This window comes from Phacochoerus africanus, chromosome 4 (assembly GCF_016906955.1).
Source record: "Phacochoerus africanus isolate WHEZ1 chromosome 4, ROS_Pafr_v1, whole genome shotgun sequence".
NCBI lineage: Eukaryota > Metazoa > Chordata > Mammalia > Artiodactyla > Suidae > Phacochoerus > Phacochoerus africanus.
The window spans coordinates 79,890,461-79,917,511 of record NC_062547.1 but is presented as its reverse complement, the minus strand read 5'-3'; the positions used below and the strand labels follow the sequence as shown (position 1 = coordinate 79,917,511).

Here is a 27,051-nt window from a genome sequence, read left to right as displayed (position 1 = left end):
ACTTAGAAGGAGAATTGTTGGGTCATATGATAGTTTCATATTTAACATTTTAATGGCCCACCAAACTTTCCCATAGAGCCTGAACCGTTTTCATTCCCACCAGCGATGTATGAAGGTTCCAATTTCTCCTCATCCTCACGTACAGATCCTAATGGATGTGAAGTGGTATCTTATTATGGGTTTGACTTGCATTTCCCTCGTGACTAAGGATGTCGAGCACTTTTTCAGGTGCCTGTTGACCATCTGTACATCTCGTTTGAAGAAATGTCTGTTCAGGCCCCTTGTCCATTTTTAAATTGGGTTGTTTGTCTTTTCATTGCTGTCGAGCTGTAAGAGTTCTTTACATATTCTGACTGCTACGTCCTCATCAGATAGATGATTTGCAATTATTTTCTCATAAAATAAATTTGCACTTTTTTTTTTTTGCTTTTTAGGGCTACACCTGTGGCATATGGAGGTTCCCAGGCTAGGGGTCCAATTGGAGCTGTAACCACCAGCCTATGCCACAGCCATAGCCACGACAGGTCCGAGTCACTTCTGCAAACTACACCACAGTTGAGCGAGGCCAGGGATTGAACCCTCAACCTCATGGTTCCTAGTTGGATTCATTTTGACTGAGCCACAATGAGAACCCTATAAATCTATTCTTGATCAGGATTCTAACCTCCAACTAAGGCACAATATGAGTGTTAAAATTATCTTGAAAACTGGAGGTGATGGGAGTGGTCTATGGCTTCAAGCTAGTCTTCACATTAGTCTTTATTTAGATCTTGCTAGATGAATAGTGGGTTATTGCTACTCATGAATTTCACCTGCCTCTCGTTAGTTAATAGTAACTATATTCATGTTCCCTTGCTCCACAACAAACTTCCACCAAACCAGCACTTAAAAACAACACAAATTTTACTGTCTTACAGTTTTTGTGATGAGAAGTCCAGGTACAGGTGAACTTGGTTCTCTGCTCAGGGTCTCATGAAGCTAAAATCAAAGTGCTATCTGGGTGTTTCTCAAGCTCTGGGTCCTCTTTCAGGCTCCTGTGGCTCTTTGTGATTTGAGGCCCCTATTCTCTTGCTGACTGCTTGCCAGGCCCTGCTCACACTTCCTTTCCATGTGGTCCCTTCCACACACCCTCTCATGGTTCAAAGAAGGGTGCAGTCTTTTTCAAGAACTCACCTAATTAGGTCAGGCTTACCAAGGATAAGCTTTTAAATTAACTCAAAGTGAAGTGATTAGTAACTCAATCATATCATAATAATCACAAGTTCTGCATTCACTCACAGGGCAGGAGTTATAAAAATTATGTGCACCAGCAGGTAGTCATCTTGGGAGCGATCTTAGAATTCCGCCTGCCACAGTACTGTCTTACAGTTATTTTTTTATTATTATCGACAAATGTGCTATGGTTATATACACAGGAAAATACATGTTTCTATAAGTCTAAAATTATTCCCAAAAATGTTTACGTCTACCTCAGGGATTTCTACTTCCAGGCAAGATGAAGTAATAATGACCAGGTTTACCCTCCTGCCTGAAACACATCAAAAACCCAAACAACAACAACAAAAATCCCACAAATAAAATACTTGAAACAATGGTTTTCAAGATATTGGTACTAAGCAGGGAAGAAGAGTGATCTCAGAGACACAGAAAACAACCGCTCTGGCTTCCTGGTGGGGGAGTTTCCAGGATGTGGCCCAGGGAGAGTCTGACAGGTAGAGCCTGACAGGTGGGAGTCCAGGGATGCAAGGCAGTTGGTTCGCTGAGCAGAGGACCTGGGAGGTGAGACCTGCACACAGAGAACCACAGAGATCTTCAAGGGTCCTTGTTGGATATTTAGCAGAGCACTGATCAGCACATGTGTATGAAGAAACAACCTGAGGCCAGGAAAAGAACCACCCAAAAGGATTAGAGGGAACAGTGCCCAGCTCTCCCATGGGGCTAGGAAGAACATGGGTTCTTCTGAGTAGGGGACCAAGAAGAGTCCTGCCTCAGGGGCAGGACATAATCAACCCTACATGAAATACAGCTCTGATCCCACCTAATGGACCTTAAAAGCAAAACCCAAAAGGATCAAACTATTTCCAAGTAACAATTGTGACATAACAAAGCTCAAGAACATTGAAAGAAATACAAAAACATTGAGAACCTAACGAGGTAAAATTCATAATGTCTGGCATACAATAAGAAATTACCAGCAGGAAAATAGGCCCAATAATGAGCAGAAAAATTAATTAATTGAAAATAACCCACAACTGCCACAGGTGTCAGCATTAATACACAAAGACTATAAAACAAGGATTGTAACTGCACAACACATGTTCAAAAAGTTAAGTAGAGACATCAAAGATATGAAATGATCTAAACTAAAATTTCCAGAGATGAAAACTATCATCTCTAAGATGGAAAATGGGATGGAAAGGATTATGGAAGATTAGACGTTGCAGAAGAAAAGATTAGTGAACCTGAAGATAGCAACCTGTCCAAAATGAACAGAAAGAATTCATCTAAAAAGAAAGCATGTCAGAGTTCCCCGGTGGCACAGCAGGTTAAGGATCTGGCACTGTCACTTCTGTGGTCCGGGTTGTAGCTGTGCTATGGGTTCAATTCCTGGCCCCGTAACTTCCGCATACCACAGGTGCGGCAAAAAAAAAAAAAAAGCATGTCAGTGAACTCTGAGATTCAAGTGGCCTACTATGTGTGTAATTAGAGTCCCTGAAGGAGAGGAGAAAAAGGGTAGAACAGAAAAAATATTTGAAGAAGTAATGGCCAAAAGCTTTTTTCAAATTTTGATGAAAACTATAAACCCGGATACCCAAAAATCTTAATGAAACTCGGGCAAAATAAACATGAAGAAAACTATACCAAGGCATATTATAAATATCATAATTGAATTGCTTAAAACCAGGGATAAAGAGAAAATCTTAAAAGTAGCCAAAGAAAAAACACATATTATGCAACAAATGAAACTCGCCTGTACTGCTATCAGGAATGTAAAATGATACAATGGTTTTTTTGTTTGTTTGGTCTTTTTAGGGCCGCACCCACGGGATATGGAGATTCCCAGGCTAGGGGTCAAATTGGAGCTGTAGCCACCAGTCTACGCCAGAGCCACAGCAATGCAAGATTCGAGCTGTGCCTGCTACCTACACCACAGCTCACGGCAACGCCAGATCCTTAACCCATTGAGTAAGGCCAGGGATCAAACCCACATCCTCATGGATACTAGTGAGAGTCATTTCTGCTGAGCCACAATGAGAACTCTGATACAATGGTTTTAAAAACAGTTGGGCCGTTTCTTAAAAGTTAATCACACATCTATCAGACAATTAGCCATTCTACTCCCAAGTATTTATACCCAAGAGAAATGAAAATGTATTCCAGGAGTTCCTGCTGTGGCTCAGCGGGTTAAAAGCCCAACTAGTATCCATGAGGGTGCAGAATTGATCTCTGCTCTCATTCAGTGGGTTAAGGATCCGGCGTGGCCGTGAGCCATGGGGTAGGTCACAGACACAGCTCGGATCTGGTGTTGCTGTGATTGTGGTGTAGGCTAGCAGCTGCAGGTCTGATTTGACGCCTAGCCTGGGAACTTCCATACGCTGCAGCTGCAGCTCTAAAAAGGAAAAGAAGAAGAAGAAGAAAGTATATTCCATTAAAGACTTGTACGTGAATGTTCATGGCTGCTTTATTTGTAAAAGCCCAGAACTGGAAACAATCCAAATATCCATTAACAGGCAATGGATAAATATAGTATATCCACATAATAGCTCATCAATGAAAAAGAATGAACAATGTATACACAAGTATCAAAGAAACTCTCAATAATTATACTGAGTGAAGGAAACCAGACCCACCCCACCCCACAAAAGAGTACGTGCTGTGTGATCCCATTCATATAAAAATCTTACAAAAACTAATCGTGATGGAAATCCACAATACCTGGGTGGCAGGTAAGAAAAAATGGAAGGGCAAGAATTCAAGGGGGTAGGAGGAAACTTTTGAGGGTGATGTTCACTGTTTTAACTGTGGCAATGGTTTCACAGGTGAACACATATGTCGAAACACAGCAAATCATACATTTCAGGTATGTGCAGTTTGTATTCCAAATAAGTATAACCTAACAAAAGCCAAAGGACAGGGACGCCCAGGACCAGGCTCCCGCAGGCTTAGCTGGCTGCTGGGGCAGGCCTCCCAGGCTAGAAGGCATCAGTTCACCACTCTGAACCTCCACTTCCTCCTCGGTGCCAGGCAGACGTCCCTGGCAGAGTCAGGCAAAGACAATCAGTGAGGGCATCTAGCCCAACCCAGGCATTTGGCAGGAGCTCAGAAACTGTTCTGTAAGGAATGTGGGTTTAATCAGTGACTCTCTGGGCAGGCTGAGCCACTCTCTTCCAAACTACACGGGCAAACATTTCCCTTCAGGGTCCCTGCTCCATCCCGAAATACATACACAAGCATGTTTTGAAAGGTTTGGTCTGCAAACAAAATGTGATTCTCCAGTAATCCCTAGTTCGTGTCCCCATTCATTATTTTTCAAAGACACACACACACACACACACACACACACACACACATCACTTCCTGTCAGGACCCACCCTCTAAGGCTCACCGCATGGGCCTGACAGAAAGGAACCCCATCGACAGCCCTGCAAGGGGAATGAACAGTCTTGACCTGTTGAGGCCAGCCCTTGGGCTGCTCTGGTGTGTGGCCACCAAGCCTTCTCCAGGTCGCAGCCCAGCCACCACAGGCCCGCTTACATCTCCACACTGCGCTCCGCCTGCCCCCTGCTGACCTCTGCCCTCTTGAGCCTGTCTGCGGTCAAGGTCTGGGGTTTCCCTGATGTGTCAGGCCTGGGAGGGGGCGGCACATGCTGATCCTGTCCCCCACCAAAATTTGCATATTAAAAGTCCTAACCCCCAGCCCTTCAGAATGGGACTACATTTGTGGGAGGGTTTTCAAAGAGGTAATCACGTTAAATGAGGAAAGAGGGTGAGCCCTAATCCAACATGACTGGTGTCTTTTTTTTTTTTTTTTTGGTCATGCTCCTGGGCCAGGGATTGAATCCAAGCCACACCAGTGACAGTGCTGGATCCTTAACCTGGGGAGCCACCAGAGAACTCCTGCTGACTGGTGTCCTCTTAAAAAGAGGAGATTCAGGAGTTACCATTGTGGATGAGTGGTAACAAATCCAACTAGGATCCACGAGGATGCAGGTTTGATCCCTGGACTCACTAAGTGCGTCAAGGATCCAGCGTTGCCATGAGCTGTGGTGTAGGTTGCAGATGCGGCTCGGATCTGGTGTTGCTGCGGCTGCGGTGTAGGCCGGCAGCTACCGCCCTCATTCGACCCCTAGCCTGGGAATCTCCATATGCCACGGGTGTGGCCCTAAAGACACCCCCCCCAAAAAAAAAGAAGAGGAAATTCAGACACAGACCCAGAAGGAAGACCACGGATGGACACTGGGAAAAGACGGCCATCTGCAAGCCAGGGAAGACTCAGGAGGAACCAACCTGCCAACACCTCGATCTTAGACTTCTAGCCTTTAGAATTATGAAAGAAGAAACAAACATCTGTTTAAGCCCCCTTAACGGTGGTACTTCGTTGTTTTGTTTTTTTTTCTTTTTCAGCCCCTGCCCCCAGCATATGGATGTTCCCAGACCAGGGACTGAATCAGAGCCGGAGCTGGGACCTCCACCACAGCTACAGCAACACTGGATCCTTAACCCACTGTACCAGGCCAGGGATCGAACCGTCGCCTCCACAGAGACAAGCTGGATCAGTAACCCACTGAACCACAGCAGGAACTCCACGACCATAGCACTTTGTTAGGGCAGCACTAGCACACTGATACAGATGGGGTCCCACAGACCCCCCTGCCCCACCCCACTGCCTCCTTCAGATTCCCCACCAGCCCCAAGCAGACTGAAGTAACAGGAGGCAGAGAGGAGGCTGAAAGGACCTGAGGCCCTGACCGTAGGCTGATTGAGAAGTTTTCACCTTATCAGCCCACAGTCTGAGGGAGGCAGGCTGTACTGAGTGATACAATGGTGGCTCTTCCAGCTCAAGTCATTCAAAGCCACACCAAGGTGTCAGCATCGTCACAGGAGCTGGGGGAGGAGGAGGACTGGTCCCCAGGAAGCCCCTGGCACTGACGTCCGCAGTCCAGGCAGCCTGTGGCTAGGATTAGCCAAGCAGGGAGTGGGGAAGAAGGGAACGGCCTCCCAGTCCTGGGAAGGGCACCTCACTCCAGGTTCACAGAAAAGCAGTGAATAGTTCTGTGCACAGAACCATTCATACACACACACAAAGGAATGCATGTAAAAACCACTGCTGTTTGAGTAAGGTCTGTAGATAGCAGCAATGTTAATTTCCTGGTTTTGATAAACTACAGAAAAGTAAGATATAGCTGCTAGAGGAAACTGGGTGATGGATACCTGGGACCTCTCTGTACTCTTTTGTAATTTCCTGTGAGTCTATAATGATTTCTATTTTTTTTCTTTTATTATTTTTAGGGCTGCACCCGTGGCATATGGAAGTTCCCAGGCTAAGGGTTGAATCGGAGCTGCAGCTGCCAGCCTACATCACGTCAATGCCAGATCCAAGCCGAGTCTACAACCAACGCCACAGCTTACAATAACGCCAGATCGCCAACCCCTGAGTGGGGTCAGGGATCGAACCCACATCCTCATAGATACTAGTTGGACTTGCTGCTGCTGCACCACAACAGAAACTCCCTATAAGGATTTTTTTTTTTTTTTGAGAAAAGTAGAAAAAAAAGCTTTATTGCTTTGCCAGGCAAAGGTGGGTCACAGCAAGTTAATGCCTTAAAGATGTGCCCCCCATAATGATTGTTAAATAAAAATTTTTTAAAGTTAAAAAAAAAAGAAAAAAATTGGAAAGAAATGCAGTGAAGCCGATACCATCACCCTTTTTTCAGAGGAGGAAGGTGAGGCTTGGAAAAGTCAACTAATTTGTCCCAGGATGCTGTGCCCAGTTTAGTGGCAGCTCCAGAATCAAACCAGGTCTTCCAGCTCTGGAGCCAGCAACATGAGCTGTGCCGGGCCCGTCCAGGGGGCTTCTGGGAGGAGACAAGGAGGTCAAGCTGATCTCACCCTTCCCACTTCCTCCCCAGCTCCCACGCATGCAGGCACACACTCATACACACCCCCACAAGGCACACAGTTTTATATACACACTCAGACCCATACGGGCCCTCACATGTATACACACACTCTCACACACAGGCATGCTCACATATGTGCACACTCGCTCTTACACTCATATACAGCCACATGCATACACACACTCATGCCCTCCCAGCCCTCAAACTGGCTCACACACACACACACACACTCTAATCTCATTGCCATGTGAACTGTCAACATCTGTCTAAACCACCACAAGATGGGACTGAAAACAAGACAAAACAGATGATAACAGCCCAAGATCCTCTAGATGATCACAGCCCATGCATCCCACAAAAAGGCACAGCTAAATAAATGCACAGGCCCTCGCTTCCGTATGATGATCCTCCTCGGAGGCCCAGAGTTAAGGAGATTTTATTTAAGCTGTCTTCTGAAAACACCAGAATACATTCTTACAACTTTATAATTTGTTTCACAGCGTAAAGGAGGAAGCAAACTCTGTTTCAGAAGTTCACATTACTCATTTGAAGGCACTTCCCCCCCCCCCGAGATTTTGCGGCTACATCAGAAAAATAAAGGTTTTCTCATTTACAAATGTGAATTGAAGCAGATGTGTGTGAGGCCTCTAATTCATCAATTCAGTCATGAGCATTTGAGGGTATTTGTGCCATGATGCATAATCACAAAAACAGACGGACTTACTGAAGCAAATTTATTGGGTATTTTTGAGTGCCCTTTCACCATGAAAAATCCATATAATAATTTTTGTTAATAGTTCCAATTTTTATTTTGGTCATAACTGAAGTGATTTTTGTTTAAATGGGAAATCTCATTCCTCATGGAGCTATGAAGCTAATTCAGTCTTTGCTTTTTTTCAACAACCAAATCGCATTTCTCCATCATTGACTGGGCACATATTAATACCTTTTGCTTCTGTATAGCCTTAACAAGATGGCAGAATTCCAGTCATAAAAGGAACTTAAGGTCCTCCATGGAACTCCTCTTTAATTAGCAACAGAGGCATTCCTTCTGGGTTCAGTCAAAGAAAGCATTCACCCCAAATAGCTGTTTTCAGGATGTATATGATGTGCTGAGCTCTTCAAACATATCAACTTGTTTAATCCCAGAGAAACCTTATGAAGCAAGAACAATAATCCCCATTTAACAGATGAGGAAACTGAGGTTTGGAAAAACAGGCATTTACCTGAAGCCACCCAGCTAGGAAATGGCAGAGCTGGGATGTGAACCCAGGTCTGATTAAAGCAAAAGTCTTCCCCACCACCTGCGGAGGATGTCCATACTGGGAGACAAAGCTACTGCCACGTCAAGCTAAAGTCCTCTTTCCACAGGGGCTGCCGTGGGGCTGCAGCAAGGATTCAGAGCTGGGATTCAGGTCATCTGTGCTTGGGTGCAGGCTGCCAAGTGGGGCTGGTCGCTGCCCCTTCCGGGAGGGTGGAGGTCATCTCTCAGCAGTTGGGATGGGGGATGTTAAGAGACACTATGAGGGGGTTCCCTGGTGGTCTAGTGGTTAGGATTCGGGGCTTTCATTGCAAAAGCCCAGGTTCAATCCCTGTCTGGGAACTGAGATCCCACATCAAGCTGCTGCATGCCTTGGAGGAAAGAAGGGAGGGAGGGATGAAGGAAGGAAGGAAGGGGAAAGAAAGAGATAGGGGAAGGAAGGAGAGAGGGAAGGAAGGAGGGAAGGAAGGAAAGAAAAGACAGAGATAAAGAAAGAAAAAAGAAACACTCTGAGGATGACTATACGAAGCTTCTGCCCAAGGTGAGCACCAGGAGGCCCCCAAATCATTTCCCCTGCAGCCTCCAGAAGTACACTGACATGGTTCTCTTTAAAACTACATCTACAAACTTATTTTTTCTCCCAATGGGTCGTGCTTAGTACGGAGATATGTTTCTGGACATGATAAAGGGATGTTTTCCCTTTGTGTGAAGGCACTGTCACACACAAGTGCCTGTGTCAACAATTAAAGATTAATCCTGATCCTACACATGGAGAAAATCAATCGATCGGGGAAGAGCTGGAGGTCGTGTGTGTGGCCTCCGGAGAACTTTACCAAACTGAGTTACATTTGTTCACAGAATTTGAAGTCACAGCACGGACTGTGCCCGGTGCTGCTAAATGTAGCTCCAGGAGGGTTCTGCATCAAACCAACACATGAGCCTAATTCTGAGAGGAAATCTTCAGAGCTCTAAATCTTATTTTAAGACTTCATTATCATTTGCTTTTTTGCTTTTGCTTTTAGCCACAATAACAAATAGGACTGAAATAACAGTTCAACCAAAAGATAGACTGAATCCACTTTGTCCATCATAAAACTTGAAGCATGACTTCACAATGGTGCAACGGTTTTGGAATTCCGCAGAAAGATAAACACGTATGTCTTGGACACACTTGGATGTTCCAAAATAAAGACAAAAAGACAAAGCCCTAAAAAACAATCCTCTTTAGGCAGTTACTCCACATCACAAATAATAACACCAGGAAGAAACTTTCCCCACAAAACCATCAGCTCCACTGTGCCAACAAAGACGTGGAGGAGGCGGAGATGCTGTGTTGATAGAGGGATGCAGTTTCCATTGACAGAATCGTATGTGACCATGAAGCATGACCATAAAGACTTCGCAGCACCTGGAAAAATGTTTTTTTGGATTTTGTTCCTTTGTTTATTTCTGGCTGCACCTGAAACATTCGGAAATTCCCAGGTCAGGGATCGGAGGCACTGCAGCGACAACCCTGCACTTAACCCACTGAGATTTAACCCACTGAGCCACACGGGAACTCCTGAGGGAAATGTTTCTGATATAAGGTTGAAATTTACAGATGCAAGGTATACATGGTGTGCACTCTTAGGTATCCGTTAATCTGTCCATTCATTGAATGATTGGAAGGGATCATGCAAAAAGTTAAATAGTCCTTGTTTTAGGGTGGTGGGATTATCAATCACATTAATCATGTTAAAGCAACATATATCTTGGTTATTTCAATTTTTAAAAAGGAAGGGGAGTTCCTGTCATGGCTCACTGGTAATGAACCCGAATAGTATCCATGAGGATGCCAGTTTGAAACCTGGCTTCGCTCCGTGGGTTAAGGATCCAGCACTGCCGTGAGCTGTGACATATGTTACAGACGCAGCTAGGATCCTGTGTTGCTGTGGCTGTGGTGTAGGCCGGCAGCTGTAGCTCTGATTCGACTCCTAGCCTGGGAACTTACATACACTGCAGGTGTGCAAAAGACAAAATAATAAAATAAAAAAGAAGGAAGGGGAAGGGCCTCCCTAAAATAAAATAAATAAAAATAAAATAAAAAAGGAGGAAGGGGAAGGGGTTCTGAGCAGGCATGCTATTTCCCAACACTTAGGTCTAACATCCTAGATAAAGGAGGTGACCACAGCCCAGCAGCAGCGGGAGCTGAGCTGCTGAGGAGCCGAGGAGCCAGGAGGAAAGGGTTTAAAGAATTCTATCTGCCACCATCACCTAACAATGCCTCGTGAAGGGCAGGGGTGAGCATTATTAAGAGAAAAGGGAGGAGTGTGTAGAAATGTGTGGCGAAGGAGAGGATTCTCCCTGAAAGGGTAGGATTATACCAAAGCCCCGTGGGGCCCTGAAACTGAACAGCAGGATCAGGTGCTCGGAGCTCAGCCTCAGCCGCACAAGCTCTTCTGTTCAGCCCTCCCTTCACTCCTCGAATTACTACAGCTCCTCCCCACAGGCTGAGCAGTGCTCTCGGCTCTACCCGACATGTAGGGAACTGAGGGTCCCAACCAGCCTGGGCCACAGCCAGCAGGAGGCTGTGGCTGCTCTAGGCTGAATGTTAACCCCGCCTCCCCCGCCCCCAAGTCACGTGTTGAAAGCTAAGCCCTAAAGTGATGGTATTAGAAGTCGGGCTCTGGGAGGTGATTAAGACATGAGGGTAGAGCCCTCATGAAAGGGATTAGTGCCCTTATAAAAGGGACCTCACAGAGCTCCCTCCCTCCTCCTACCAAGTGAGGACCCAGTGAGAAGGCGGCTGTCTATGAACCGGGTCTTCACCAGACACCAAATCTGCCAGCTTCTTGATCTTGGACTTCCCAGCCTCCAGAACTGGGAGAATTAATGTCTGCTGTTTAAGCCACCCAGTCCATGGTATTTTGCAACAGCAGCCCAAACAGACTGAGGACAGTGGGCTTCTGAAGGAAAGGCAATATAGGAGCAGGGGAGCAAGAGGTACAAACCACAAGGTATAAAATAAGCTACAAGGATATACTGTACATCTCAGGGAATATAGCCAATATTTTATAATAACCATAAATGGAATATAATCTTTAAAAACTGTGAATCACCAGAAAAGAAACTCGTGGACTTGGAGAACAGACTTGCAGTTGTCAGGGGGAAGAGGGAGGGAGTGGGATGGACTGGGAGTCTGGGGTTAATAGATGCAGACGATTGTCTTTGGAATGGATAGACAATGAGGTCCTGCTCTGTAGCACTGGGACCTATATCTAGTTACTTGTGGTGGAGCATGATGGAGGATAATGTGAGAAAAAGAATGTATATACATAGATATGACCGGGTCACCTTGCTGTACAGGAGAAAATTGACAGAACACTGTAAATCAGCTATAATGGAAAAAATAAAAATTAAAAAATAAAAACTGGAATCACTATATCGTACCCCTGTAACTTGTATAAGATTGTACAGCAACAATATGTCAATGAAAAAAAACCTGCTCTAGGGACTTCCCGGGTGGTACATTATATTAAGGGTCTGGTGTTGTCGTTGCAGCAGCTTGGATCATTATCGTGGTGCCAGTTCGATCCCCAGCCTGGGAACTTCCACATGCCTTGGGTGTGGGGAAAAAACAACACCACCACAAAACCTGCTCTAGAGTTACAATCAATAAATAAAATTAAATACTAAAGACTGGTCTTCTGACTCCTTGCCCAGAGTTTTCCTCTTCAAACTCAGGCCCCTCAAGGCCACCAGAACACACAGCACCAGGCAAAGTTGGACAACTTCCTGGCCACGTGCACCTCTCTACTCCAGTTCACCAGGACTCAGGATGCCCTGCCAGACTCTCAACCAGGCTGAGAGGAGCCCCTTCCTTAAGATAACACACGTCGGAGAAGTCTCCCTGGGGAGCTGGGCCCTGGAGGCAGGAGCGCCCTGACTGCCCTTGGCTGGATGTGACACACACACAAAGGATGGGGAGGGCACGCCTGTCCTTCTCTCTCCTCCTTCTGAGGCCTCCTGCTGCCCTGAGGGAGTCCAAGCCAGGCCTCCCACTCAGTGACACCTCTCCCTCATGAAACACGGACTGTAACCTCTGTCTTCCCAACTCGCGGGGAAGTGTTAAGAGTTCAAGTTATCCTCTGATTTTGTTAAGATCACATTTTATAAGTGCATTCTATTCAGAGAGAAACACAGATTCAGATACGACCACACATCGACCCATGTGTTCAATGCAATAAACACCTACAGAACAAGTACCTACCAACTGACTGCCCATCCCAGTAGACCAAAAATCCTTCAGCTGGATTTCAAGCCAACGAGAAGAGTTTCTCCAGCATGCGGCCCTTGTTTGCTGCCCAAGGCTCTCTCTTGCTATTCCTTGGATGCTTACCTGCTTGGTTTTACCTTCTTCCAACAACACTCCAAACTGCCCTCTGGGGACCATTCTCTACTCCTGGTCCTTTCCGCTCCAGTGGGACACACACGCCAGGATCAGAGAAGATGCCCAGCCCATCTCAGTGATGGCACGTAATCCATATTGATTGACAATTGAATCCAGGGGCTCCAGCCAGGACTATTGGGAAAGAAAACCTCTCACGCTGAGGATATGGACCTGGGGCTGCTGGCAGCTGCCCTGACACTTTATGCGAAGGGTGAGGGCATCCTTGAGAAATACAGGGCTGAGACTAAGAAAGAAATCAAGGCAACTCTTGCTGAGGCTGAGCAGACAATTCCCCAGATGTCTCAGTTACTCAAGCCAATAAATTCCCTTTTTAACCTTTTTTGTTCTATTCACGGCATGTGAAGTTTCCCGGGCCAGAGATCAAACCTATAATATAGTAGCGACCTGAGCCAGAGCAGTGACTGTGCAGATCCTTAACCTACTGAGCCACAAGGAGCTCCTAAATTCCTTTTTTGTCTTTTTTTTTTTTAGGGCCACACCTGTGGCATATGGAAGTTCCCAGGCTAGGGGTCAAATTGGAGCTGTAGCTGCCAGCCTATGCCACAGCCACAACAATGCCAGATCCAAGTCATGTCTGTGCCCTATGCCACAGCTCACAGCAACGCTGGATCCTTAACCCACTGAGTGAAGCCAGGGATTAAACCTGTATCCTCATGGATACCAGTCAGGTTCGTTACTGCTGAGCCACAATGGGAATTCCCTAAATTCCCATTTTAATTAAGTCAGTTGGGGTTGGGGTCCCATCACAACACTGTCTGAAGGTACAGGATCCAGAGGCACCTAGAAAGATGGAATCTAATAAGATGATGCTCAATGAAGGTAAAAGAGATACTCTGCTCTGGGGACCACAATTCTAAGTTCTCACACTCTGGAAGGAGATTTGGAGGCCATGGTAGGTATGGCTGTTGAAAAAGTCCATGGAGTTTCCATCGTGGTGCAGTGGAAATGAATCCGACTAGGAACCATGAGGTTGCGGGTTCGATCCCTGCCCTTGCTCAGTGGGTTAAGGACCCGGCGTTGCCGTGAGCTGTGGTGTAGGTCGAAGATGCGGCTTGGATCCCACGTTGCTGTGGCTGTGGCATTGGCTGGTGGCTACGGCTCCAATTAGACCCCTAGCCTAGGAACCTCCATATGCTGCAGGAGCAGCCCTAGAAAAGGCAAAAAGACAAAAAAAAAAAAAGAAAGAAAAAAAAAGTCCAGGGGGTCTGTGTGAGGAGCAGGGACAGAGAGGCCTGGGTATACCTCCTGGCATGCCTCGTGGATACAGGGCACCACGTGTGGTTTCAGGAGGTACAGAGCTCCTTGGTCCTCTGAGCAGCTGGGCCCATTGCCTCCAGCTTCTTCCACTTACTGCAGGGCGATTCGCAGGTGTCATCATTTCTTGCGATGATCATGATGTGCAGACAGGGTTGGAAAAACTAGGTCCTAGAGGCCCACCCCAGTGTAGGCCACCCCAGCCAGTGGCTTTGGGATCAGAACAGCATGTGCTTAAGGGTTAAAGACCATAAACAACAGAGCATAGGACTGTGCCAGAGAGAACCCCAAACACATCAACCTTGCCTTTACCTATGGCTGGAGACAGAGCTGGAGAGCAGGACTTGGATGGAAACGGAAACTTTGCGGCAGAAGAGTGATCCCAAAACATGGGGCAGTTATGAAAACCGTGGCAGGACAACAGACAACTGCCCCTCGCCTCTCATCCTCCTCTAGGGTAACACGCTAGGGCACCCCTCTGACACAGTTGGTGGCTCCCCAATAGCTATTTACAAGTTCCCTGCCTCACTAAGCTGCAATGTTGTTGCCACGGGCAATATGCCAGACTCAGAGGACAAAACAAGACTGAGCAAAGCCTCCTGCAGCCACCCCATCACTCTTGCCAGTGACAGGATGAGGGTGATCACAGGCCCTGGTTCTGGCTGCTGGTTATAAAGAAAGTCCCCTGACTCCAACAACAACAAAAAAATGCCGCCTGAGATGGCTTTGTTCCTACTCTCTCCCCTTCTACCCTGGCTGTTTTTTTTGTTTTGTTTTGTTTTTTTGTTTTTTGTCTTTTTCTAGAGCCACACCTGCGGCATATGGAGGTTCCTAGGCTAGGGGTCCAATCAGAGCTATAGCCACTGGCCTACAGCACAGCCACAGCAACACCAGATCTGAGCCGCGTCTGTGACCTACACCACAGCTCATGGCAAAGGCCAAATCATTAACCCACTGAGCAGAGCCAGGGATCGAACCCACAACTTCATGGTTCCTAGTCGGGTTCGTTAACCACTGTGCCATGATGGGAACTCCCTACCCTGGCTATTCTTCTGTGAAGACACAAGCTTGGAGCTGCAGCAGCCATCTTGTGACCATGAGAAAAGGCCAGGAAAATGGCAGACACTGACCTGGCACCCAGCTGTGACCAAGTCACTGAACTAACCCAGGATCTGCAGGCTGACTTCCAGGCATCTCTGGTTACGCAAGATAAATTCAATGACTGTATTGTTTAAGGGAGTAGACTTGGGGATTCTGTTCCTTGCCATCAAAAGCAGACTTACCAACATTCTTCTCTACATTCTCTTATTTGCTCATCACTACACAGGTAGTTGTGACCATCTTATCAGAGAAGGGGAAGTTGAAGAGGTTAGATGCCAGATCTAGTAAACTGTGGGACTGAGACCCTAAGTATCCTCTACCTCTCTCTGCACGCTGGTATAAATTCATTCAGTTTACAGATTCCCCAACTGCAAGAACGATGCTGCAAATCTTCAAAGCCCGTGTGTAAAAATCCAATTCACTGATTCCAAAATATGTTTGTGAAAGGGACGCCCCAACAGTTGGCTCGTTCCAAACACGCTGCTATTGGAGTTCCCGTTGTGGCACGCAGTAGTTAACAAATCCGACTAGGAACCATGAGGTTGCAGGTTCGATCCCTGGCCTTGCTCAGTGGGATCCGGCGTTGCTGTGAGCTGTGGTGTAGGTTGCAGATGCGGCTCAGATCCCACGTTGCTGTGGCTCTGGCATAGGCCGGCAGCTACAGCTCCGAGCGGACCCCTAGCCTGGGAGCCTCCATATGCCAAGGGAGCGGCCCTAGAAAAGGCAAAAAGACAAAAAAAAAACCCTAAAAAAAAAAATGCTGCTATTATTATAAAGCTCTCCCAGATTGCTGCCAAAAAACCAGGACAAGTAAAAGAAAAGAGTGGAGAGATAAAGTGAGCGTGCCAGGATGTAATTAGAAAGAAACTTTCTTGGTTTGGGAGCCAGGAAATGTCAAGGAAATAAACGTAGCTATGATTTACGCTCCATCTCCAGTTTGCCCTGGGATTCAAAAACTGGCGTTTTTATTAACATGTACACCAACAGAGCAGTCCTGACAAGTGACAAGCTGCCACAGAGGCCAAAAAAGCTACATTTGATTCTGGGTTTTATGGTAACTTCACCAATATATGTAGCTGCTGGTAGGGAGGAAAAGGCTTGAATTTTACCCTAAGTCTCTAGGTTTTTCATGTTTTCAGACTGATTGGTCTGGACAATGGAAGACCAATAGCCAACAATAAATCCATTGTAAGCTGGAAATAGTTTCCTCTGAATACAACTAAATATTTCTTTAATCCTTGCATTAAAATTTTTACTGTAGCATGGCAGCTATTTTATTTACGCTAAAATGTCAGCTTTTGTAATACTATACCTATAGGTATAACTAATGGGGCGGGGGGGTGATTGCCAAGGCGGGATACTTAAAGTACTTTAAAAGCATACTATCAGATGCTTGTTTGGCATTTATATTTTTGGGTCATACTGAAGATACTATTGTTAATGACTCTTGCTCAAAAATCTTGCTTTCATGTTCTGAAAACCATTTCTTTTATTTTGCACCCCGGGAAGGCTCTTTAACAATCATGAGTTATCATGAATATTCCTTTTTTGGAGCTTCTGTATCTATGTTATCAGGCACATCAGCCAGTCCCAAAGAAGTTATTTCAGTTCTGTTCCCAAGGGAACAAAGGCAGTGGGTCCCATATTAACAGTGGCTTTTGTTGGCTAATTTTTTATTTATTTTTTCTAACATTAAAGTAGTGTACGGTTGGCAAGGATTTCTCTTCTTTAATTTGGACGTGGTTTCTGCCTCCAAAACTCTGAAAACAAGCTTGGTAAAAGAACAAGCTGCAGGCGACCTCATATACACAATTACTTCAGCACGGGCTGAAAAAAATGCGTCACCAAGAACAAATTAGAACTGAAAAACATGTTCAAGCACAAATGTTCTTTCTTTAAGAGATTTTCAGTTCATTATTTATTTGCCCTTCATCTCAAATCATTTTTAAAAATGATCTTCGCATCTATTTACAGCTAATTACCAGCCCCCCACTATGCTCCTCCTACAATCCCCTCATCTCAGGGTCACCGGCCAGGCTGTGTACACTTCCCAGCCAGCGACCTTTGTGAGAAGAAGGGCTAGGAGCAGGAACAGACCAGTGGGCACCCTGGGAAAGAGATGCCTTCTCGCAGGGGACACCCAAACAACCACAAGCTCAACCCCAACTACATTCACAGTGTGGCATCTCAGATGCTCCAAGCTGAGACTCCTCAACCCCAAGCTTGGTTAGCTGGTAGCACGACATGCTGAGGTGTGTCCTATACTAATGGCAGCCTGCTGAATAGCCTAGAGAATTTCAAGCAGAAATCCTAGGATTTGAAAATTGCCTTGCCCTTTCTAATGAATAGGAGAGAAGGGGGGCAGATGGGGAGACAGAGAGAAAAAGAATATTCTGCCCATTAAGTCCTTGGAAGCAGGATGAAACCCCTGCAGTCTCTCCTGTGATCTGCACACAGTTCAAGACTTGAGAATCCACACTTGTAAGAAATGGCAGCTTTCCCAGGAACCCCACCCCACCCCAAGAGAAAGGACACAATTTGCGAGTGCCTTGTAAAAGGTTTGACAGGGATTTCTCATTGACCCAATCAAAGCTCACCGTTTATTTTTACTAAGAGGGGGCCCCCTATTTGAAAGAACAGCCACTGTTAGAGCACCAACAGGTAGAAATTTTACTGGCCCTCCATAAATCAATTCAATGCCCTAGTCTCTAAGGATTTGCCAAAAAGATAATGGGCTGTAATTAGAAGCCATCACCAGCAGGGCTCCTGAGCCATTTCTGAAAGTCTGCAGGCATTTTTCTGAAGAATGTAGGAAATCATTCCAGGAAGCAGCAATTTTCCCCCAAACCAAGCTAGAAGAGATTTAATACTGGCTTAAATTAAAGTGAGACGAAAAAATAGGTATGGTGAAAAAGAAGGCATGATGCACTCTCCTCCTGTTCCCCCAAAGAATCGGAATTAACTCAACAGTGGACACACAGCTCAACACACTAGTAAAGATCACAGCTGGGCACTATTCAGGAGAAGTAGTAACCAGCCTGCCCTCTTTCTCCTCCACTTTGAAACACTGCGGTGCTTTTCATACTACAATTGAGGATGCCCCTTTGGGGAATATGCTTGGGATCTTGGGGAGCCCCCTTTCCCAGGAAGAAGAGGATGGCTCAGGCAAGGGAGGCCAGCACAGCCAGAAGCGCTCCACAGCCCATCACCACGGTTCTATGGCGAGTAGTCCTGGTGCACAAAAGGTGGAGTTTGGATGAACAAGATGGGTGAGGGGTTCCTGGTTTGAAGACACACAGCAGCGAGTTTAACAGAAATGAGTCTGCCAATGAAAATGCAGGGAAATTTAGGATCCGCTGTGTCCAGATTGCCCAGGTGGCGTCAACTGGAACCAGAATCTGGGTTTTCGGGCTCCAACTGTTTTTTCTTCCTCCCACTGTACCAAGTGAGATTGGCACCTCCCCCCCCACACACACACACAGGTCTCGGATGCACGTGGGGTGCGCTGAGCCCAAGCAGCCCCAGGCAGAGCACAGCATCTCCAAGATGGAACTATTCCGAAACACTTTCCTGCGGGCGGGGAAGGCAGACCGGGCAAGCTAGATTGACCACGTCCCTCCAAGGGCCTCTGTCCTGCGCAATGACTGAGGTTTCCCTCCACCGTGGCCGCCGGTCTGCTGGGGGCCCCACGCCTCTCCAAGTTCATCTACTTTGGGAAGACGAGCTGCTCCTGGTGACAAGTCACTTGACACTTCCCGCAAGAGCCTCTTCATTTTCCCGGCACAGATACGAAGTCGGGCGCTCAACGCTAACTGGGAGCCACCCGTCAGAGCGCACACACCCGCGGAGACTTGCCCCCCCCCCCCCGATGTGTTATTTCAAAGTCCACAATCTTTCCTCTTTCTCCCCCTGCTGGTCCCCGAGACTGCCCTTCTAGCTCGATTTTCCCGCAGGCCGACCCTGAGGCTGGAGCGCAGACAGCAGGACCCCCTTGGGGGCGGGCACCCGGGTCTGCCGCCCGCGTGCAGATGGTCCGGACGCACTCGCGCGCCCACAGCCTGCGGGCGACCCCTCCGCAGCGAGACGCCTCCCTGCGCACAGACACTCCCCTCCCCACGCGCGGCGCCTTACCTCGCGCAGCAGGCGCTCCAGGTGCGGCTCCAACCAGGCAGGCAGGGCATCTGGCGGCTCCGCGCGCCGCAGCAGCTCCCGTTCCTCCTCGAGCGCCTCCACCCGGCCCTGCAGCGCGGCCGCCTGGACGCCCAGCAGCAGACAGGCGGCCGCCGAGCCCGCGGAAAGCAGCAAGCACAGCGCGCTCACCGCCCAGGCCCCGGCTGCCGTCGCGGGGCGCCCCGCGCCACCGCCGCCCGCCGGGCCGCCCTTCCGCACATCGCCGCCGGCGCGCTGGCCGGGACTCATGGCGTGCTCGTCTCGCGTGGGCGCTCGGAAGGGGAGGTGCACAGAGCGGGGATCGCGGGCTGAGCGTGCGGAGAGCCCGATGCACGAGGTCGGCTGGGTGCTGGGCTTGGTCTCCGGGCAGCAGCGGACCGCGGCGCACGCCCCCTTCCCAGCCGCCAGCTCCTCCACAGCGGCCACTTTGGGCAGTTTCCTCTATGCAAATAGACCCTGCCAGAAAAGGAGCCGAGACCCACCCAGGGGAGGAGCGGCCTGGCCGGCCCCGCGCGGCGAGGGGCGGGGGCGGGAAGAGAGGTGGCTCTTCCGAGCCCCCGGCGCACGCCTTGTGGACCCCGCGCGCCACGCGCCCCTCCGCCCTCACCTGCCCCGGGCCCCAGGCGGCACCTACTCCGGGGGCGCACCTCTGCCGACTCCCCAGACCGGGTCCCAAGTGCTCTCCCAAGAAGTATGAGGTGCGCTTACTGACTCAGAGCGTCTTCTACAGCCCACCCCTGGCTGCGGCATCTTTCGTGCGTACGGAAAATTTCCTTCAACTTGTGAATTAACTTTTCTGACACTTTTTTTTAAAGTTCGAAACTTCAAACCCAGTGGAAAACTTAGTGAATCCGTCCTAGGTGATGCCCTAGCGCCGCTTGGTGGCGGAAAGCGACCTCTTGAGCACTTAGAGACGCAGAGTCCGAATTGCGCCGAACGAAAAGATGTTTCTTAGAATCTTTATACTCCCGTCACTTATTAGTGGCCAGACACGTGGTGCTGGAAACAGACGTTGTAAGACCTTGTTCCTGACCTAGAGAAGGCTTCTATTTGAGATTTTAACAAATGGAAAAGATAGGGGGAGCAAACTTCAACTTTGTTGAGCTGGTGGCTTAATTCTGTAGTGGAAGCACAACTTGGCCCAAAGTAATCATCCAGTACGCACCACATTTAACCTACATTGCTATTCTGATGAAAATGTACACCACAGGGTTAAAGTAGGAAAGCCTGAAGAGGAATCAAGTGGCCCAGTTTTTTTCAAGGAATAAGACAAAGCTGGAAGTCAGGCACATTCTCTGCTGGCTCAAATTCCTACCAGGCATGGTATATCCTAAGATGGGTCCCCCATAACTCTTCCACTAACTCCAGTAATACTCAAATAAAAACAACAGCCTAGCCTGGATCTTTGTAATTTGGGCAAACCCACAATTACTTTTGAGAAAAAGACCTGTTGTATCTTCCCTCTTTGAGTATCTTTTTATTAGACTCTGTGGATGAATTACTTATCTCGTAAAACTGTTGAGGACCTTCAGCTGACATATTCTTCCTTACTCTCTTAATTCAGAGGGGAAAATTACTTCTGAGATTGAAATGAAACAGGAGTGGTTGGCATCTCACCTCAGCAACTGTGTAGCTGTGACTTTAAGTATATTGGGGTTGCAGTTAGGTGATTACACAGAGATAGGTCCTGCTAAAATCGAGTGTATGCCCAATAAATAGCCTGCAAAGTACTTGCTCAGCAAACTGGACTGTCTTCTTGGAAAAAAGGTCAACACTGTACTACAAGTTGTCACTTCACTCTTGCTACAAACACATAGGTCAGTTTGTCCATCACCTGTATCCATTGTTCACTGGATTCAGAAGCTTCTGTATATGAATCAAGCCAAGCTCATTGGTCCCTTTGGCCTTTGCCCTTGGCTACTGCCTCACTATCTGAAATATCCCACTCTCAGATATTTGAACAGCAAGCTCCTCCTTCAAGTCAAGGTCCTCAGGTCCTTAAACCTCAGTGTCACTGCAAAACCCTCCCATATTGTTCAATCTAAGGAGACTTCATTCACAGTCCTCAGAAGGATTACTCAGGGGATCATTTATCACCGTTTGAAGTTATCTCTCTATTATCCCCTTTGTCTTGTTCACCACTGTTTTCTCAAAGAACAGTAGAGGATCTGGCAAACATTTGTCAAGTGAATTAAGGGAAGGTGAAAATATGTTTACTATCTACAACTCATTTTAAAAGGCAAGGAAGAAAATACTCTGTCAGCTGGGGTCCTGGAGGAAATAGATGGCATCTTCAGATGGAAGACAGCCTGCCTGAATGTACAAATTCTTCATGTGGTGGGGGTGGGGAGCAGATTACAGGAAGCAAACAGGGGATGTTGAAGACACACTCTGGGGTATCAGCAGAGTGAGGCCATCACTACCTCCAGCTGAAGGGGAGAAAAGGAACTGTTGTGGGAACTCTGTGAATGCTGGATGCTGTACAAAGGTCCAACAGGAGCACCATTTCTGCAAAACCATGGCTTGGAAAGTAGAGAGCTAAGGGATAATCTTTCTCTCCTTCTGCTCTCTGATCTGCTGGACCTCCCACTGACCAAACCCACAGGACAAGAGAGCCCAGATGATGCAGTGCAAAGAGGAGAGAGCAGGGTCAGAAGGGTGGAGCGATCTGTAGTGGATGGGGTAGGGTGAGGAAGAAGCCTGCTGCATTCCCTAACATGCATATAGCATTTCTCAAGGTTAGTCTAGTTACTGCTGCCTCTGAATGGCCTAACCTGCTAGCGACAGGCACTAATCCTCAGGGTGACCAATTGACTACTTGGTGGCAAATCAACTGCTTTGGACTCCTTTCATCCCAGAAAAGTTGGCAATTTGTTCCCAACAGGGGTGGATGGCTGTTCTAGGTATGGGCTTGTCTTCCCTGTCTGCAGGGCCTCAGCCAGCACCACTCTCCATACAGACTCCCCAGTCCACAGGTATGGAGCCCTGTACAACGTTCAACCAGGGAACCCACTTTATAGCAAAGGCAGTGTGGGAGTGAGCCCATGACCATGGAATTCACTGACTGTACTACGTCCTGCAGCAGCCAGCCTCACAGAATACTGGCACTGCCTTTTACAGAACAGGTCAAGGACCAATGCAGAGCTCAGAAGGTAGTACTCAAAAGACTGCAATGCCATCTTTCAGGATTTGGAATATGCATCAAATGAGGGACTTCTACATGTGCTCTGTTTCCAATAACACCTGGGTTCAGGAGCCAAGGGGTAGAAGCAAGAATAGCCCCGTTTAGCACCACTCACCCATGACTCACTGGGGGATTTTGTGCTTGCTGTCTTCACAAACCTGGGGCCATGGAGTTCCCGTCGTGGCTCAGCAGTTAACAAATCTGACTAGCATCCATGAGGACGAAGGTTCGATCCCTGACCTTGCTCAATGGGTTAAGGATCTGGCATTGCCGTGAGCTGTGGTGTAGGTCGCAGACATGGCTCAGATGCTATGTTCAGACCCATAGTCTGGGGACCTCCATACGCCTCAGGTGCAGCCCTGAAAAGCCAAAAAAAAAAAAAAAAATCTGGGCCGTGAAGGTTCGGAAGTCCTAGTTCTCAAGGGCGTTACATTCGTTCATTTTGGCAGGTAACTGACTGTCATCAGCAGGAAGAGTAAGTGCAGAAACCCAGCCTGATGATTGTCAAGGGCTCAGACTCTTCAAGATAAAAGAGGTATTATAAAATATTTTATTAGAAAGGCAAATTACTGGAGTCAAATAGGGTTGATAACCACAGCAGATCATAAGTAACGTTAATGAAAAGTTTCAAGTATGTTTAAAATGCTCTATTTAAGAAGGCAGGGTACTTAATCTTTTTTTTTTTCTTAATTTCCAACAAAAAGATTAAGCTTTAAGGCTTAAAGGGATAAACTTCAATTACATCAGGAAATTATTACTTAAAAAAGGCAACATGAGGGAGTTCTCTTGTGGTGCAATAGGGGTTGCATTAAATCTGTAGGTTGCTTTGGGTAGTATATCCATTTTAGCAATATTTTTCCAATCTGTGAGCATGGGATATTCACCATCTTGGTAAGGTTTATGCCTAGGTTTTTTGTTTTGTTTTGTTTACACAATTTTAAAAAGAATTTTTAAACTTTTTGGATGTTTCAGGAGTTCCCCTCATGGCACAGTGGTTAATGAATCCAGCTAGGAACCATGAGGTTTTGGGTTTGATCCCTGGCCTAGTAACTAACTATATTAGAATTATTATTATTTTATTTAAATATCTTCAAAAGATAATTGATAACTTAAGGCAAAAACAACAATGTATTGAGTTCCCTTTGTGGCTCTGTGATTAACAAATCTGACTAGGAACCATGAGGATGCGGTTCGATCCCTGGCCTCATTCAGTGGGTTAAGGATCCGGTGTTGCCTCGAGCTGTGATGTAGGTCGCAGACTTGGCTTGGATCCAGCTTTGCTGTGGCTGTGGTGTAGGCCAGCAGCTGTAGCTCCGATTTTTTGTCTTCTAGGGCTGCACTCGCAACATATCGAGGTTCCCAGGCTAGGGGTTGAATCAGAGCTGTAGCCGCTGTCCTATACCACAGCCATAGCAACGCCTATCAAATTACTCAGGACATTTTTCACAGAACTAGAACAATCCTAAAATTCATGTGAAACCATAAAAGACTCAGAATTGCCAAAGAAATCCTTAGAAAAAAGAACAAGGCTGGAGGCATTACTCTCCCAGAATTCAAACAATACTACAAAGCTACAGTAATAAAAACAGTGCAGTATTGGCACAAAAACAGACATATGGAACAGAATAGAGGGCCCAGATATAAACCTACACACTTATCATCAATTAATATCTTCAACAAAGAAGGCAGTATGGAGGTTTCATGAAAAACTAAAAATAGAATAAACATATGATCCAGCAATCCCACTCCTGGGCATATATCCAGAAATGACAAAAACTTACCTAATTCCAAAAGATACATGCAACCCCAATGTTCATAGCTAAACTATTTACAATAACAGGACATTGGAGTTCCCACTGCAGCTCAGCAGAAATGAATCTGACTAGCATCCTTGAGGATGCAGGTTTGATCCTTGACCTTGCTCAGTGGGTTGAGGATCTGGCATTGCTGTGGCTGTGGTGTAGGGCAGTGGCTACAGCTCTGATTCAACCCCTAGCCTGGGACTTCCGTATGCTTCGGGTGTGGCCCTAAAAAAGACCAAAAAAAAAATAGCAGGACATGGAAGCAAACTAAGCATTCATCAACAGTCGAATGGATAAAGGTGTGTGTGTGTGTGCGCGCACGCGCGCGCGTGCGCATAATGGAATATTATTTAGCCACAAAAAAGAGCAAGATGCCATTTACAGCAACATGGATGGACCCAGAAATTATCATACTAAGTGAGGTAAATCAAAGACAAGTATCATGTCACTTAAATGCGGAATCCAAAAAAAATGATACAAATGAACTTACAAAACAGAAGCAGACTCACGGACATAGAAAATAAATGTATGGTTAGCAAAGGGCAAGGGGGAATATTAGGAATTTGGGATTAACAGATACACACTACTAATATAAAATAGATAAACAAGGACTTACTGCATAGCACAGAGAACTATATTCAGTATCTTGTAATAAGCTATCATGGAAAATAATCTGAAAAATATACATATATATATATTCAGTTCTTTCTATATATATGTAAACATATATAACTGAACCACTCTGCTGTATACCTGAAACCAACACAACATTGTAAATCAACTATACTTCAATAAAAATAAGTAAGTGTCAAAGATGGTGATTAAAAAAAAAGCCAAAGTTGGGAAAAAAAAAAAAACACCTTTTCATTTATATTTATAATGGGATTTTTTGTGTGTGTGTGTCTTTTTGCCTTTTCTAGGGCTGCTCCTGTGGCATGTGGAGGTTCCCAGGCTAGGGGTCGAATCGGAGCTGTAGCCGCCAGCCTACGCCACAGCCACAGCAACGTGGGATCCGAGCCGCATCTGCGACCTACACCACAGCTCACAGCAACGCCGGATCCTTAACCCACTGAGCAAGGCCAGGGATCAAACCTGCAACTTCATGGTTCCTAGTCAGATTCGTTAACCACTGCACCACGACGGGAACTCCAATAATGGGAAAAATTTTAAGTCACAGGAAGGGGATGCATGGGAACTCCTCCAAATCTGCAATTAATCTTTAAAGAACTAGGCCTGTTAGGTGCCTGCCTCAAAGGATATTTAGGGTGATTTCAAGTCTTTATAATTAAATCTATGTTTAGTCTTTCAGTTATATATAATTTCTCCCCAAAATTGCAACATTTAAAAACAAACTTAGAATTCCCACCCTGGCTCAGTGGTAACAAACCCAACTAGTATCCATCGGGACACAGATTTGATCCCTGGCCTCACTCAGTGGGTTAAAGATCTGGTGTTGCCGTGAGCTGTGGTGTAAGTCTCAGACATGGCTCAGATCCCACATTGCTGTGGCTATGGTGTAGACCAGCAGCTGCAGCTCTAATTCGACCCCTAGCCTGGGAACTTGCATGTTCTGCAGGTGTATCCCTAAAAAAATAAAATAAAAACTAAAACTAGCAAAAGAGTAAATATAAGACATTCTTGATTAAAAAAAAACCAGATTTCTTTGAAAACTTTATTCCCCCTTCCAATTTCAGTGAAATGCCACTAAAATTTACTATTGCTAGGGGTCAAAAGTAGAATTGTTGATAATTTTGTAATTCCTAGTGCCATAAAGAGGAAAATCATTACTGGGAAAATAAAATCATGAAGTCACCTGGGTTAAAGCATTTATAGAAAATAAAGTAACTGCTATTTACTAGTGCAACTACTAAAAGTCAGGTAACCTCCTAGATGTTCTTAATCACCCTACAACATAGATATGACCCCTAAGTAATTTCAAGTAAGGAAGTAGTTACTTTAACTTACTTCTCCAAACACAAGAGATCTGGGACTAAAGCTGGAACAATGATGCTAAAAAGCCTGAGTCTTTTAATTGATAGGTAAGAAATGAACAAAGAGGGCTGGATGCTTCTTTACACTGCAGTCAATCTAGAGGCTTGATTAGATTCAAGTTCAATTTTTTTTTAATCTTTTTATCACCACACCATGGCATATGGAGGTTCCTAGGCAAGGGGTCAAATTGGAGATGTAGCCACCAGCATAAGCCACAGCCGCAGCAAGGCCAGATCCAAGCCAAGTCTGCAACCGATACCACAGCTCACAGCAATCCTGAATCCTTAACCCACTGAGCAAGACCAGGGATTGAACCCAAATTCTCAAGGATGCTAGTCAGGTTCTTTAACTGCTGAGCCACGATGGGAACTCCCCTTTTTTTTTTTTTTAAAGGCAATGTTACCTCTGCACATCCATTGGTTGTCAGTCTGAGGTTCAGCCCAATCCCTTCCTTATAAAGTCCTCTATCAGTTTTTGCCCAATGCTTTTTAGCATTCACTGATAATTGGTGCCTGACTTTGTTTCATAGAGTTATAACACAGTGTATTTCTAACATCCCTTCTGTATTAGAAGGAATTCTATTAAAAAACTTTCTTTTATTAACTGTTTATGGATAAGTGGGGGCTAGAGGAATGGACACCACTCGATGAAATACTGAATATGGGAAATTCTCTGATGATAAATGACCAAATTTCTATTAGCAAAGAAAAAGAAGA

At 46.2% G+C, this 27,051-nt stretch overlaps 1 protein-coding gene across 3 annotated transcripts in view; it reads right to left on the bottom strand.

The window, feature by feature from the left end:
- COL23A1 (collagen type XXIII alpha 1 chain) overlaps positions 1-19,745 on the bottom strand; it is a 371,218-nt gene extending 351,473 nt beyond the window's left edge. For all 3 annotated transcript variants that reach the window (XM_047777940.1, XM_047777942.1, XM_047777941.1), the window contains exon 1: positions 19,319-19,745. In XM_047777940.1, the coding sequence (XP_047633896.1) occupies positions 19,319-19,606 (288 nt within the window). In that variant the 5' untranslated portion in view covers positions 19,607-19,745. The remainder of the gene's footprint in view (positions 1-19,318) is intronic.
- Positions 19,746-27,051: the final 7,306 nt, after the last annotated feature.